Source organism: Pleurodeles waltl, chromosome 3_1 (assembly GCF_031143425.1).
Source record: "Pleurodeles waltl isolate 20211129_DDA chromosome 3_1, aPleWal1.hap1.20221129, whole genome shotgun sequence".
Lineage (NCBI taxonomy): Eukaryota > Metazoa > Chordata > Amphibia > Caudata > Salamandridae > Pleurodeles > Pleurodeles waltl.
This window is the reverse complement of record NC_090440.1, coordinates 785,417,858-785,433,614: the sequence shown is the minus strand read 5'-3', so window position 1 is coordinate 785,433,614 and position 15,757 is coordinate 785,417,858. Positions and strand designations below refer to the sequence as shown.

Sequence of the window (15,757 nt, the reverse complement as noted above, 5' to 3'; positions counted from 1 at the left end):
CGCTGGATTCGAGGGACCTCGCTCGTCGTGCTGAGAGGAGACCCAAGGGACCGGTAATGCAGCTTTTTGGTGCCTGCGGTTGCAGGGGGAAGATTCCGTCGACCCACGGGAGATTTCTTCGGAGCTTCTGGTGCAGATAGGAGGCAGACTACCCCCACAGCATGCACAAGCAGGAAAACAGTCGAGAAGGCGGCAGGATCAGCGTTACAGAGTTGCAGTAGTCGTCTTTGCTACTATGTTGCAGGTTTGCAGGCTTCCAGCGCGGTCAGCAGTCGATTCCTTGGCAGAAGGTGAAGAGAGAGATGCAGAGGAACTCGGATGAGCTCTTGCATTCGTTATCTAAAGTTTCCCCAGAGACAGAGACCCTAAATAGCCAGAAAAGAGGGTTTGGCTACCTAGGAGAGAGGATAGGCTACTAACACCTGAAGGAGCCTATCAGAAGGAGTCTCTGACGTCACCTGGTGGCACTGGCCACTCAGAGCAGTCCAGTGTGCCAGCAGCACCTCTGTTTCCAAGATGGCAGAGGTCTGGAGCACACTGGAGGAGCTCTGGACACCTCCCAGGGGAGGTGCAGGTCAGGGGAGTGGTCACTCCCCTTTCCTTTGTCCAGTTTCGCGCCAGAGCAGGGCTAAGGGGTCCCCTGAACCGGTGTAGACTGGCTTATGCAGAATTGGGCACATCTGTGCCCAACAAAGCATTTCCAGAGGCTGGGGGAGGCTACTCCTCCCCTGCCTTCACAACATTTTCCAAAGGGAGAGGGTGTAACACCCTCTCTCAGAGGAAGTTCTTTGTTCTGCCATCCTGGGCCAGGCCTGGCTGGACCCCAGGAGGGCAGATGCCTGTCTGAGGGGTTGGCAGCAGCAGCAGCTGCAGTGAAACCCCAGGAAGGGCAGTTTGGCAGTACCAGGGTCTGTGCTACAGACCACTGGGATCATGGGATTGTGCCAACTATGCCAGAATGGCATAGAAGGGGCAATTCCATGATCATAGACATGTTACATGGCCATATTCGGAGTTACCATTGTGAAGCTACATATAGGTAGTGACCTATATGTAGTGCACGCGTGTAATGGTGTCCCCGCACTCACAAAGTTCAGGGAATTGGCTCTGAACAATGTGGGGGCACCTTGGCTAGTGCCAGGGTGCCCTCACACTAAGTAACTTTGCACCTAACCTTTACCAGGTAAAGGTTAGACATATAGGTGACTTATAAGTTACTTAAGTGCAGTGTAAAATGGCTGTGAAATAACGTGGATGTTATTTCACTCAGGCTGCAGTGGCAGGCCTGTGTAAGAATTGCCAGAGCTCCCTATGGGTGGCAAAAGAAATGCTGCAGCCCATAGGGATCTCCTGGAACCCCAATACCCTGGGTACCTCAGTACCATATACTAGGGAATTATAAGGGTGTTCCAGTAAGCCAATGTAAATTGGTAAAAATGGTCACTAGCCTGTTAGTGACAATTTGGAAAGAAATGAGAGAGCATAACCACTGAGGTTCTGATTAGCAGAGCCTCAGTGAGACAGTTAGTCACTACACAGGTAACACATTCAGGCACACTTATGAGCACTGGGGCCCTGGGTTACCAGGGTCCCAGTGACACATACAACTAAAACAACATATATACAGTGAAAAATGGGGGTAACATGCCAGGCAAGATGGTACTTTCCTACAGTGATGAAGATACAAAAAAAGTTTACATCCAGATCTCAAACAGAGACAGTGTTTGCCAATAATTATTAAATCAACAAGGCAGTGCAGAGTAGTAGGACCCACTTCTATTTCTCATTTGAACTTGGAATTAGAAACTGAACCTCATGGTTTACTATTTGAAGATAATATTTTAAAGAAAGATTAGAAAGTATGTATCTGCCTTTTCACTTGGAGACAAAGTATATCTTAGAAAAGTTGTTATCAGCAGAGTTTTTTGGCCACTGGTATTAGAGCAGGGGCATCTTTACTGGCTATTTTCAGACCTTCTTTACCATGTCCCAGCCAGTCGGGCAGAGCATTATCTTCAATAAAACCAACCAGCTATTTTATTCCTACAAAAAGCAAGGAGTTTCCACACAAGGGGCAAAACAGGTCAAAGAAAGGTAACCTTAACTGCAAGGTAGCCCTAACCTTTCTTCCATAACAAAGATAGATGTCAGAATGCTGTGTTTTCCTTCGTGCCTGGACACTAACACTAATAACTTCCGATTCTTGTTATCTGACAGTTCCAAATAGAAATGTTTTACAGTACAATATGTAACCTTCTGAAATCAACTCATTTTCTTTAAACAAAAAGAGATACCTCTGGTTATTCAGACAGGGAAGGACCTAATAAATAAATCAATCATAGCTCGACACTTGAATGATTTCAAATGACATACTGTGATGGTAGTACATGTAAGGAACACTTTATTGTCTCAAGAGTAGTGCATATGACAATTGCCAATTCACTTGTCTTCCTTTTGGACTATCTTCAGCCCTTGGTGAGTCGCAAGACTGATGGAACCATTCATAGCTTCCCTATGACCTTTAAGAGATAAAATGATAGGCTTCTTCAGTAATGTGTTGTTCGTTATTCAAAACATACAAGTCATAAAATTACACTGAACCAGAATTTTCCCTTTTTCAGGACCTCATGTATGTGATAAATTTGTAGAAATCTTGCCTCTCCACCAGCAAGATAATGGAATTTCTGGGCCTTATCATTATGGGTGAGTGATTTTCCAAAGTCCTGGAGATCACTATATCACATAGTAACGGTCCTGCTTCCATGCAGTACTGGCAACACACTGCTGCTATTTGTTTCTCATTTGATATTGTCCATTGTGGTGGGCATAAAGAATGACATTTCCCCTACAGATAATAGGCTCAAAAACCCACTTTTCAACTCCCAGATTACAAGGTAGCCTTAATAAAATCAGATATTTAAGATAATAGTCTTTCCTATTTGCAACTTAGCAAGAGTATGTAGGTCAATAATGGCCTATTTTAAACAATTTTCCAGGCCAATTTCAGTAACGAGCTCTTCAACATCTGAAAATCAAACATTAAAGGAGAGGCCAGGAGCAGGATCAGCACACTTATAGTGGTTTGGTTATCTGATGATTCTAAACTAATAACATTTTCAGTACCAGCCCAGTTCTTGCCTTTGTGTTGTAAATGGCAGGGTCATCCCCAAACTTTATCCCTTCCTCCTTCTCTTTTTCTGACCTCATTTGTTTGCTGGCTTTAGGACTCTGCGCACTTTCACACTGCTAATCAGTGGTAAAGTGCATATGTAATGTCAACATACCTATGTCACACAGCTCTAGTCCATGAGGAAACAAAGCAGATGTCACACTGTGAGACACACATCTGTGGAATCATAAGGGAAAGTGACAACTCACTGACCATACACTGGATGAAAACGACAGACAGTAGAGAGGTAGTAGTATTAAAGTACATGTAGTAGGCAGGTCTGTATTCTTACCTGTGTCTCACTGGACATATTGCAGGATCACCGAGTTCCTGTTGTCCATGTCCTCTTCTTCTGCTTCCTCATCTTCTCTGTCCACAGGCTCCACAGCTGCAACAACACCGCCATCCGGACCATCCTCCTGCAGAAAAGGCACCTGTTGTCGCAAAGCTAAGTTGTGAAGCATACAGCAGGCCACGATGATCTGCCACACCTTCTTTGGTGAGTAGAACAGGGATCCACCTGTCACATGGAGGCACCTGAACCTGGCCTTCAGGAGGACGAAGGTTCTCTCTATAATCCTCCTAGTTCACCCATGGGCCTCATTGTAGCGTTCCTCTGCCATTGACCTGGGATTCCTCACTGGGGTCAGTGGCCATGACAGGTTGGGGTAACCAGAGTCACCTGCAAATGGCGAGGGACAACGGTTAGACACACACTAATCTGTAGGGATATCCCCAGACCCAGACAACCATTCCCACTGACTTGCTTCCAGATGCTCACCTAATAGCCACACACGGTGACTCTGGAGTTGACCCATCACATAAGGGATTCTGCTATTCCGCAGGATGTAGGCGTCATGCACTGAGCCAGGGAACTTGGAATTAACATGGGAGATGTACTGGTCTGCCAAACACACCATCTGCACATTCATGGAATGATAACTCTTCCGGTTTCTGTACACCTGTTCACCCCTGCGGGGGCTACCAAAGCCACATGGGTCCCATCAATGGCACCTATGATGTTGGGGATATGTCCCAGGGCATAGAAATCACCTTTCACTGTAGGCAAATCCTCCACCTGAGGGAAAACGATGTAGCTCTGCATGTGTTTCAGCAGGGCAGACAACACTCTGGAAAACACGTTGGAAAACAAAGACTGGGACATCCCTGATGCTATGGCCACTGTTGTTTGAAATTACCCACTTGCAAGGAAATGGAGTACTGACAGCACCTGCACTTGAGGGGGGATTTCTGTGGGAATGCGGATAGCTGACATCATGTCTGGCTCCAGCTGGGCACACAGTTCCTGGATTGTGGCACGGTCAAGCCTGTAGGTGATGATCACATGTCTTTCCTCCATTGTCGACATGTCCGCCAGCGGTTTGTACACCGGAGGATGCCGCCATCTCCTCACATGTCCCAGCGGACGTGCCTATGAAGGACAACAGCGAGCACAGAGTCAACCAACTAAGAGGTACGTACCCACAGCTTACACAGAACACTAATCATATTCCGAAAATTGGCCTGTATGTGTGTTGAGGCTAGGCCTAGGTATGTGTGATGCAGTTAAAAATTAAGCCATGTGGGCCCCTGAAATGGCAACTGCCTGACCTGTAAAGTGGGACAATGGGATGTGAGGTAACTGCGCTGGCGCTGTACACCGTTGCGGTAGGCGGTCGAAGACCGCAAACGCAATGCTGCATTGGTTAACATTGGACCCTATGGGTCCCAGGAGCCAATGACGATGTACGCCGGTGGTGACGGTACGCACCGCCTCCGGACGTGACTGCCATTTTCTATCTGTTCAATCACTCGATATCTGATCTTCGACAGGAGAGGACCTACACTGCAAGTGCTGCTGTTACCTCGGTCTGGAAGAGACAATGGCTCGAGTGTCTGGGGAAAGGGCCCCTGCCTTCACATCGGAGGAGTTGGAGAAACTCGTGGATGGGGTCCTCCCCCAGTACATGCTACTTTATGGTCCTCCAGACAAACAGGTAAGTACACTGGGAGCATGCTGTATGGGCTATGCCTGTGTGGAGTGGGGTGGATGAAAGATGGGGGGGGAGATTGAGGCGTGCATGAAATGACAATAAGTGCATGTGCCACATGGCAAGGGTAGGGATGGGGGCCAATGACTGTGACGGTGCATTTTGTAATAACTTTTCTTTTCCCCCTGTACAATTCATGTAGGTCAGCGCACACCAGAAAAAATATATATGGTGTGCCATCGCCAAGGACGTCCGGACCCTGGGGGTCTACCACAGACGGAGCACCCACTGCCATAAGAGATGGGAGGACATTCGCCGCTGGAGCAAGAAGACGGCGGAGGCCCAGCTGGGGATGGCCTCCCAACGTGGGAGGGGTGCCATTCGCACCATGACCCCCCTGATGTTCAGGATCCTGGCGGTGGCGTACCCAGAGTTGGATGGGCGTTTGGGGGCATCACAGCAGCCACAAGGGGTGAGTACACTCACACCTGCTGATTTTGCGCGCAGTGGAGGTGTCTGGGTGGGGGAGGTGGGCTGTGGGTTTCCCTAGGCCAGGGCGAGTTTAGTAGGCAAGCTCCCTCCGTAATGCAGGCCATGTGGCACCCCACCCCACCTGTGTATAGTGCAAAGTACACCTAGTCATGCTCCTGTGTCATCCATGTGTGCAGATGTCGTCCATGGCCTTGTAGGCCATGTCTCAGGGATTGAACAGTGGAGCGCAAGTGCACGGCGTAGGGCAGGGGGCTTCTGTGTCTGTCGTCTCCTCCAACGGTATCGGTAATGCATGCACTCAACATGTCTTTTTCTGTCGTCGTCCCCCTTATTGTGGTCTCCCTGTTCTTGTATGCATTAGCATCATCAGGCGGAGGAGCAGTGGCACCGGAGCAGGAGGGAGCTGCATCCCACATGGCATTGGAGGGTGAGACAACAGACTCAGAGTTCACCAGTGGGACGGAGGGCGAGGGGAGCTCCACGGCGGGGACAGGAGCTGACACCAGTGACATGGACTCTGCAGGTACAGCCGCCACCCCCCCTACCAGCACCGCCCTCCCAGCAGCCCCTCAGCCTTTGCCCCGTGCCCGCTCACCCAGGAGGGTGGGCATCATCTTTGCCCCAGGCACCTCAGGCCCTGCCCCAGTCACCCCTGCTGCCCTCAGTGAGGAGGCCATTGACCTCCTCAGGTCCCTCACTGTTGGGCAGTCTACCATTTTGAATGCCATCCAGGGGGTAGAAAGGCAGTTGCAACAAACAAATGCATTCCTGGAGGGCATTCATTCTGGTCAGGCGGCCCTTCAGCGAGCTTTTCAGACTCTGGCCTCAGCGCTGATGGCAGCCATTGTCCCTGTGTCTAGCCTCCCCCCTCCAACTTCCTCCACCCAGACCCAATCCCCTCTACCTCAGCCTATCCCAAGCACACCTTCAGACCAGCATGCGCACACCTCAACACACAAGGAAAGCTCTGGCAAACATAAGCACCACACATACCACAGGCACTCACGCAAGCATCACACACATGCAGACACACCAACATCCACTGCCTCCACTGTGTCCCCCTCCTCCACGTTTCCCTCCTCCCTCCCAGTCTCGTCTACACTCACTCCTGCATGCACTGCATCTACAGCCACTACTGCCATCACCAGCACACACACCACCACACTCCGCTCACGTGCAGTCACCACCCCCACTGCCATTCACACGTCCCCTGTGTCCTCTCCCAGTGTATCTGTGACGCCCCCTCCCAAGATACCCAAACGCAGGCACACACCCACCCAACAGCCATGCACCTTCACCCAAAGTCACCAAACGAACACCTCCTACAACCACAACCTCTTCCTCCACTCACAAACCCCCTCCAGCTACCCATCCCAGTGTCTCCAAAAAACTTCCTGTCCAACCTTGACCTCTTTCCCACACCTCCCCCACCCCGTCCGTCTCCTAGGGCCCGACTCTCCAGGTCCCAACCTAGCACCTCAGCCACAACATCTCCGGGACGAGTGGTGCCCGTAGTCACCGGAATCTGGAGTGCACCGGCCACCAGGGCAGCCAGTGTGGCACGGAGCCACAGCACGGACAGTCCCCCACCTGTGAAGCATCAAAAGTTGGGCAGTGCCCGGCAGGAGAGGGGGAAGACTCCAGCCACCAAAGCCGCTCCAAGGGGTCCAGGTGGGAGTATGGAGTCAGCTGCGACACCTTCCAAGGTGGGGAAGGGCCACAAGAAAGTCAGCAGGTCTGGGAAGAGCAGCACAGCGGAGAAGACCGCCATCATCCCCGCTGCCCAGGAGGCCACCGCCATCATCCCCGCTGCCCAGGAGGCCACCGCCAGCACCTGCCCTGCTGCCCAAGAGGCCGCCGCCACCAGCCCCGCTGGGACATGAAGGACCGCCAGCACCAGCCCCACTGGGCCATGAAGGACCACCAGCAGCTGAGTCACTGCAAAGGACTCCGCCGCCACAAGCACCGCTGAACAGGGCACCGCCGCCACAAGCAGCGCTGAACAGGGCACCGCCGCAACAAGCACAGCTGAACAGGGCACCGCCGCCACAAGCACCGCTGAACAGGGCACCGCCGCCACATGCACCACTGGCCCATGAGCGCCAAGGGCACTGACGCTACTGAGTCCGTCACGAGCAGGATGAAGAACTCTGGGCACCAAGCCCCCTCCAGAACCAGTGGAGAAAGAAATCCACTACCTCAGTCCTTGGCAGGATGAAGCACTCTGGGCACAAAGCCCCCTCCAGAACCAGTGGAGAAAGACATCCACTTCCTCAGCCCTTGGCAGGATGAAGCACTCTGGGCACAAAGCCCCCTCCAGAACCAGTGGAGATTGACATCCACTACCTCAGTCATTGGCAGGATGAAGCACTCTGGGCACCAAGCCCCCTCCAGAACCAGTGGAGAAAGACATCCACTACCTCAGTCCTTGGCAGGATGAAGCACTCTGGGCACAAAGCCCCCTCCAGAACCAGTGGAGAAAGACATCCACTACTTCAGTCCTTGGCAGGATGAAGCACTCTGGGCACCAAGCCCCCTCCAGAACCAGTGGAGACTGTCATCCACTTGAGAGACTGTGGCTTTGCACTCCCCAGGATGGAACAGTGGGCAAACCACCCACTGTAGAGACTTGAGAGACTGTGGCTTTGCACTCCCCAGGATGGAACAGTGGGCAAACCACCCACTGTAGAGACCTGAGAGACTGTGGCTTTGCACTCCCCAGGATTGAACAGTGGGCAAACCACCCACTGTAGAGACCTGAGAGACTGTGGCTTTGCACTCCCCAGGGTGGAACAGTGGGCAAACCACCCACTGTAGAGACTTGAGAGACTGTGGCTTTGCACTCCCCAGGACTGAACAGTGGGCAAACCACCCACTGTAGAGACTTGAGAGACTGTGGCTTTGCACTCCCCAGGATTGAACAGTGGGCATGTAGCCCCATCGTGGATTTGGCATTGTGCACTCAACCGGCTGAGGTGCCCCCCCTTTCCCTCCCCCTGAGGTGCCTGTTTTATTGCTATCTGATGCCTCTGCAGTGTTCTCTCCATCATGGTCGGGGATCTTCTGTGGGCCTCGCCCATACCGTGTGGGCCCAGTGTTCCACGGACTTCAATGGAGCACTACCTGGACTACTTTCTTGGTGTATATTTTGTTTATAGTGTATATATGTATATTTTTGCATACTGGATTTTAATATATTACAATGGTTACATTCATTTTCTTTTGTCTTTGCATTCTTTCGGGGGGTTTGGGGGGTGTAACTGTAATGTATCATGCTGTATTAGTGTGTGTGCTGTGGTGGGTGAGGACGGGGGTGGGGGTGTTGCGTGTTGCATGTGTGTGTCCCTGTTTTTTCCCTCCCCCCTCCCCTGTGTCGTAGGTGCAGTACTCACCGTGGTCTTCGCCGCTGACGTTCGTGCTCCTGGGAGAGGAGCAAGATGATAAGGGCTGGCAGGATCTGCAGCTCTGGTTCCATGGCGTCCGGATTCCTCGTGGGGTGTGTAGAGGTGAGCGTTTTCCCTTCGAAGTCCTGTTTCCGCCGTGTTTTTGTCTGCGGTGAATCCACCCCGGAAAAGGTGGCGGATTGGTAGGTTGTGATACTGTGGGCGGTACTTTGTCTTCCGCCTGTCTGTTGGCGGTGACCGCCGCGCTGTTTGTTTGTACCGCCGTGGCAGTCAGAGTGTTAAAGTGGCTGTCTTTCTTGGCGGTTTCCGCCACGGTCGTAATTCAATTTTTTTTACCGCCGACCTGTTGGCGGTCTTACCGCCGCTTTAACACCGTCCGCCAGGGTTGTAATGACCACCTTTATATTTTTCTAAACACTGAGTGGTGTATTTTTTTGTGGTGCTATATGGTGTTATTGTATGATTTATTGCACAAATACTTTACACATTGCCTTCTAAGTTAAGCTTGACTGCTCAGTGCCAAGCTACCAGAGGGTGGGCACAGGATAATTTGGATTGCGTGTGACTTACCCTGACTAGAGTGAGGGTCCTTGCTTGGACATGGGGTAACCTGACTGCCAACCAAAGACCCCATTTCTAACACTTAGCATTGGATGTCAGCAGTGTGGGATGGAAAGTGACTTGTGGCCAGTTCGTGACTGGGGGAAAATGGCCATAAGCGGGCTTTATATTTCAGTTAAACTGTTTAGACTTGCTAAGATGCTCATTTGCTTCCTACATTCTTTCTCAGGTTAGATAATCATTCAACACTTCGTTATATATATTATGTGATCACATCTTCTAATGCTTTGGCAAAAATGTGTGGGCAGTTCTATCTTCAAGATGAAGTCTCAATTACAGAGGAATACCTTTCAAGAATTCATTACATGGTGGTAGACACTACCAGACACTACCTACAGTACAAGGATTGGTGACGTTATTCTCCATCCTTCACAATCTTAACCCTGCTTTTGGTCATTATGGGATATATTTACCAAGATTTTACGCTGTGTTTGCACCAGAAAAGTTACGTAAATTGACGCAAAATCTTTTTTACTTTATTTACTTTCCAGCGCAAAACTTGTTTTCAGCTGAAAACAATTAAAATTAACAAATAGCATAGCAAAGTATTGCTTGCGTTACTTAGCGCCAAGTTGAGCGTTACATCGGTGGTACATGGGAATTCCTATGCACCTACTGTCTTCTGATGCAAAAAACTAACTACAAATAACTGAAGACTGGGTTTTGCACCAAAAGTTAAAGCCATTTTAAAGCAGGCGTTAAAAGAAGAAATTTATTCATTTCTCCTTTCTTTTCTGAATGTGCATGGGTGCTGCGCTGTGCAGTGCACAAACAAAGTAGGACATGTTTTAAAGTGTGTCTAAGCATAGTATTTTGTGCTGTGGGGTACCCTTCCAGTACAAAACCTATGCTAAGCTCACGCACACAACCTTGCACTATGGCGCAAAGGTGTGTGTGAGGCGCACAGCAGCTACAATCAGCTTCAGCACTAGGGATGGGAAAAGACAGCCATATTTCTGTATATATGGCGTCCTCCTTCTCTCTCCTCGTGCAGCAAATCTTTTGCTGCTGCATGACTATTCAGTAAATCTGGGCCTACATGTTTTGCCTCAGTGCTAAATACTCATTTCCCTGTGTTCTTCAATTAAAGATCGTGCCCAGAAGCCCTAACTTCCAGATAGATTTTGTTCGTTTTTGGTTCACAGTTAAAATTATGTTTTTGTCCCTTATGTAATGATTTCTAGATGTGAGGTGGCAATCTGTATTACCAGCCTTGATGGTTCAACTGCGTAGTTCCCAAGGACCATTTCCAACACTTCTCAACATATATATAGTAATACAAATTCTTCTTCGATCATGAAATTTTCATGTATTGATCCATCATGGGCTCTCAAAAACATGATTCTATACGTAGAACTAATAGACTGGAAAGATTTGGTTCTTCAGGAATAATCAAGGTTTTAACAAAAGGCTGTGGAATTCACTCCAGAGTCGTGAGGACCAGGCACTAACCAGGCATACAAATCAGTTTGGACATGTTGGTTGTAAATGGTATATGGATCGAAACGTCAATATCGTTTCAGCCCATTAATTGTAAGCTACTCATGAGAACTGGTATCACAAGGAAATGTTCTAGCACAACTCATGATTACAGATTGGCTATTTTGACTCAACGTCTAAAGAATGGTAAATCTGTTGGAGAAAATTCTCTTGATTTTGACTTAGGAAAGGATAATACTTTGTAAGCCTGTTATTTTGTTAACTGTGTGATCTAGTGTCACTAGTGTATCATCTTTTTCTGGACAGGCCACATAATCACTCTTTCGTGAATATGTCAGCAACATTAGCAGTACTGGAGTGGTTAATGTCATTTAAAAAGGTTGTCAGTGTAAGGACTTTAGACATGAATGCTAGACAGTTTATCCCCATATGTTTCCACATTTAAATGAGGAGTAAGATTGCTCCAGTAAGTATTTGATCCCCTTGACTCTCACAAAATCCAAAACTTTGTAATTCATAATGTGTTATTTAAATACGAAATTCATACTTAAGTATTCTGAGTGACCTCTGCCTTTCAGCTATTTGTTTCCTTAAAAAGCCGGACAGTCTGCTTTCATCTCCCACTCTTGCAGGATGGGTAAAAGGGATATTGTAGAGGGCAGGTGTTTCCCTTTTGGAGCTTCAGTGAGCCGGGGATACAATGCCATCTTCGTCTTTCTGAGTGGCTGATTGGTGCAGAGACCTGACTTTCCACATCTTCTGTTGCCGTCCAGTGGCCCATGTTTGTACTTACGCAGTGCACTTGTTTCAAGCAAGCATAATTACAATTCCCGGTCGTACCATAAAATGCTGATTTTTTGAGTGAACAGTGTAAGCCTACTCTTGATTGTATTAAAGTCTCGTAGCCAGCGGTGTGCATACTCCAAGATTGTCCCCACCTAATGAACTGTATTTGTCGCTATTTAATAGCTCCCATTGTTGCAGGCCAAAAATTAATTCAGAGGAAAATTACAGAGCTGGACTTCATGAGGTAAATCCTCTCATGTTTAGGATCTTTCTTCTACTACTTGTTATAGAGAGAGAGAGAGAGAGAGAGAGAGAGAGAGAGAGAGAGAGAGAGAGAGAGAGAGAGAGAGAGAGAGAGAGTGTATGTCTCAATTAATAATGATGTTCAGTAAAAGGTCTTTATTTTAATATGTACTATTGCGCAATCAGTGCAGGCTCCTTAATTAAGTACCACATGAGTCTTACATGAGTTTCAAATATGAGCCCAGGCAAACAGCTGCTATAATTAAGCGCTTCACCCAGCTTTGCTAAACAGGGGGTACATACTTTGAAGATATTAAGAATTTAACGTTGTACTCTACTGATCTGTAGAGGGGCAATGCTAAGAGCTTCTGTTACTCGAAATGTAATTTTTTCTACCATTGATTTTTTGACTCCTTTGGTCTACGATAAACAGCCATATACACAGCAATGTGGACAGGACTATTGTAATCAATAATCGTTATATAGATTATTTTCAAAATGCTGACAACTGTTGAAACGTGAGAATAAGTGGCACAGCGACTGGAAAACTTATAAAAGAAAAGAGTGAGCAAAGTGAAGCAAAAACGGAAAAGTAAGGGATCTACTTACCATCTTTGACAAAACAAGTAGATCTAATTATTCGGAAATATAACTTTAAATGTACTTTTGCAAAAGGGGTACTACTGTGCTACATCTGATTAAAAAATCATGCTACATATTTCTAACATCGCTAAATCAAACACAGAATCACAAGATAAAATCACAAACTAACTGAAATATATGCAGGGTGCACTATAAAGAAACAAAAAATATTTAGTTAAAGACAAAACTTACCTCAACTTCTTTTTCTGTTAGAGGTGGCGCACTGAAATTAAACAAAATGAAAAGCTTAGAAATAAACTGCACCAAAGTATTTTTGAGAACACAATGTTTCATGGTTTCTAGCACTGGATCATTTAAATATATGTGTTAAATTATTTATCGTTTTTTTTTGTTGTATGTGTAATTTCATACAATTTCATTAGACCAGTTCCATCAAGCCATTTTGGCATGTAAATCTGGCTCTCCCAAGGACCCTTGCCCGCCAATGGTCTTACATAAATTGGCAGATATAGTCAATCCTGTGATCGACCTTATCCTAAATTATTCTTTGAATTTAGCTGAAGTCCCAGGAGTTTGGAAAATGGCTGTGATTAAACCACTTAAGAAGAAACCCTCACTTAGTGCGACCAATTTATCTAATCTGAGACCAATCTATCTCTTGCCGGCACCGAGCAAAATCATGGAAAAGATTGTGAATAGTCAATTCATTTTATTGTTAGAGACAACAAATGTACTCCATGCCTTTCACTCAGGCTTTCAGGTGAATGGAAACCGCTCTGTTGGAAGTGGCTAACACTTTAAAACTCACACTAGATGAAGGGAAGAGTGCTGTGTGGGTCTTGTTGGACCTACTGGAGGTTTTTGATACCATCTCCAATTAAATTCTTTTACATCGAATCCGAGCGTGTGGAATAGTTGGATCCACTTACCTCTGGCTGAAATCATTTCTTACTGGTCATAAACAGATGGTGAAATTAGGATCCTATATCTCAAAGGAAACCACGGTTGCCACCGGAGTTCCGCAGTGCTCATCATTAAGCCTGGCCCTGTTTAACATTCACATGGCACAACTCATTTATTTGATAATATCTTTTGGGATTGATACTATCTCCTCCACAGATGAGACTAAGTTGATCTTGTCTCTTGACAAATCTTCTTTGGGCTCAGAACTGAATAAAAAAAATTGTATAGGTGCTCTTATCAGATGGGCGAAAGCCAACTACCTTAAATGTTAAACGGACACAATGGAGTTTGTACTATTTGGCAAAGCAAACAAGTTTGTACCTTCAGATTGGTGGTCAGAGTATATTCCTCCACCTCCCCTGACAGTTTGATTCTCAGTTGTTATACCCTGTCATCTGCAGGTCGTTGTTTTAATTTAATAAAATCTTTAAAGAATGTTTTTGATCTTCTACCATTAGTAGCCAGAAAATCAATAGCTTACGCCTTAATGACCTCCAGGCTAGACTATTCTAATAGCCTGTTTGTGGACTCCTCAAAAAAGGTACTTCATAGACTTCAGATTGTGCAACATGCTGTCAGAAGGGCAGTCCTTAAAGTACCTAAGAACACTTCCGCTTCATAAGCCTTAAAATCTCCTAATTGGCTGACAATCCATAAGCAAGTACTTTTTAAGAATATTTTGTTTGCTTTTAGAGCGCATGAACGGATTGAGGTTTATTGAGTCCGAAGCTGCCTTTAGGAAATGCCTCAGGACCTGGGTTTTTGGGATCCCAGATTCCCTCTGTTATTTTTACATTCTGTAAGATGTCCTCATCCCTTCTTCTTATGAAAGCTACAGTTGTGTTCCTTCGCAGCCTCATTAATCGTGTTCCGTATTAGCGCCAGAAAACTCCTGTGGGAGCGACAGTTTGCGATTTACAAGTAATTAGTTCAATTCAATATGATGTGTTAATTGGGGCATGAAGCTAAGAAAAGCCTCAGAGCGCTGCATGAACGTCAATTCACCAAAATGCCAGGGGTAGTGGTCAGAAGTGGCATCACACGCCCTTTGACCTTCAATTTCACACATACACATGCTTACACATACAAACATTCACAATTACAAACACTATCTCTCTCTCTCTCAGGTAAACACGCACTCACTCGCAAGCACACAAACAACAAACCTTTAAAATCATTGTTTTTATTTACCTAAACTGTGAGGGACTAATCGTACTCCATTTTGTATTACACTCATGGTGAATAATGAATCATTTTTCACTAGTAGTGTAATAAATAAATGAGAGAAAACAAAGAGTGGAGCCACAACCGCTGTCCATATGGATGGGATTCCACTGTGTTCCTGGCACTCATTTGCCAACTCTGAAGCCAGGGGTCGCAGACACAGTTCTAGGGGTCACAGCTGCGACCGCTGGCAACCCATAATGGACGTACATGGAGCGCTGGTTTGGTAACAATGTTGAAGATAGTTGCTGGAGTTCACTTTGAAGGGAAACAGTGAGGCCTCTGTGCTTCTGGATCATGTCAATACTCTAGTTTAAAGGACAAAAATACTTTGGACCAGAGTATGTGATGACCTATACCAAGTGGTGCATGGCCTGTTAGCTTGATTAAACCTGGACATTAGACTGGTCACTGGCTTAAAGTGCAAGTATTTCCAAAGGAAGCATACTGAAGTCAAGGCCTTCAATGGGATCATCAGGGCTTATTTGAAGGAGGTGGTTGCAGGTGGGTCCAAAAGCACTTATTTTTGATGACTGGCACTTACTTTTCCTCAACAGACTTTTCTAGAGCAAGAGAGAGAAAAACACACAAGGGTTAAGAAGGCAAAAAAAGACGAAAAAACAGTGACAAAGGGTGAAAGAAATGATGGAAAAAGCTGGCAAGAGTGATCTAACAATGCAGGAAGATTGTGGTGTTGGATTAAAGAGGCATGAAGTGAAGTAAAGACTAAGCATCTTTGCCATTGGGCACACTGGCATTTGATTGCGCTGGACAGAGCTTCTGAGTAAAACAATGGTCCCTGGCACTTATTCTTTTACAAA

The 15,757-nt window shown here is 46.8% G+C and overlaps 1 protein-coding gene across 1 annotated transcript in view; it reads right to left on the bottom strand.

The window, feature by feature from the left end:
* Positions 1–15,757, bottom strand: part of IRAG1 (inositol 1,4,5-triphosphate receptor associated 1) — a 547,704-nt gene that overhangs the window by 132,519 nt on the left and 399,428 nt on the right. Inside the window, exon 11 of the mRNA XM_069223615.1 lies at positions 12,981–13,011. Within this exon, the coding sequence (XP_069079716.1) occupies positions 12,981–13,011 (31 nt within the window). The remainder of the gene's footprint in view (positions 1–12,980; positions 13,012–15,757) is intronic.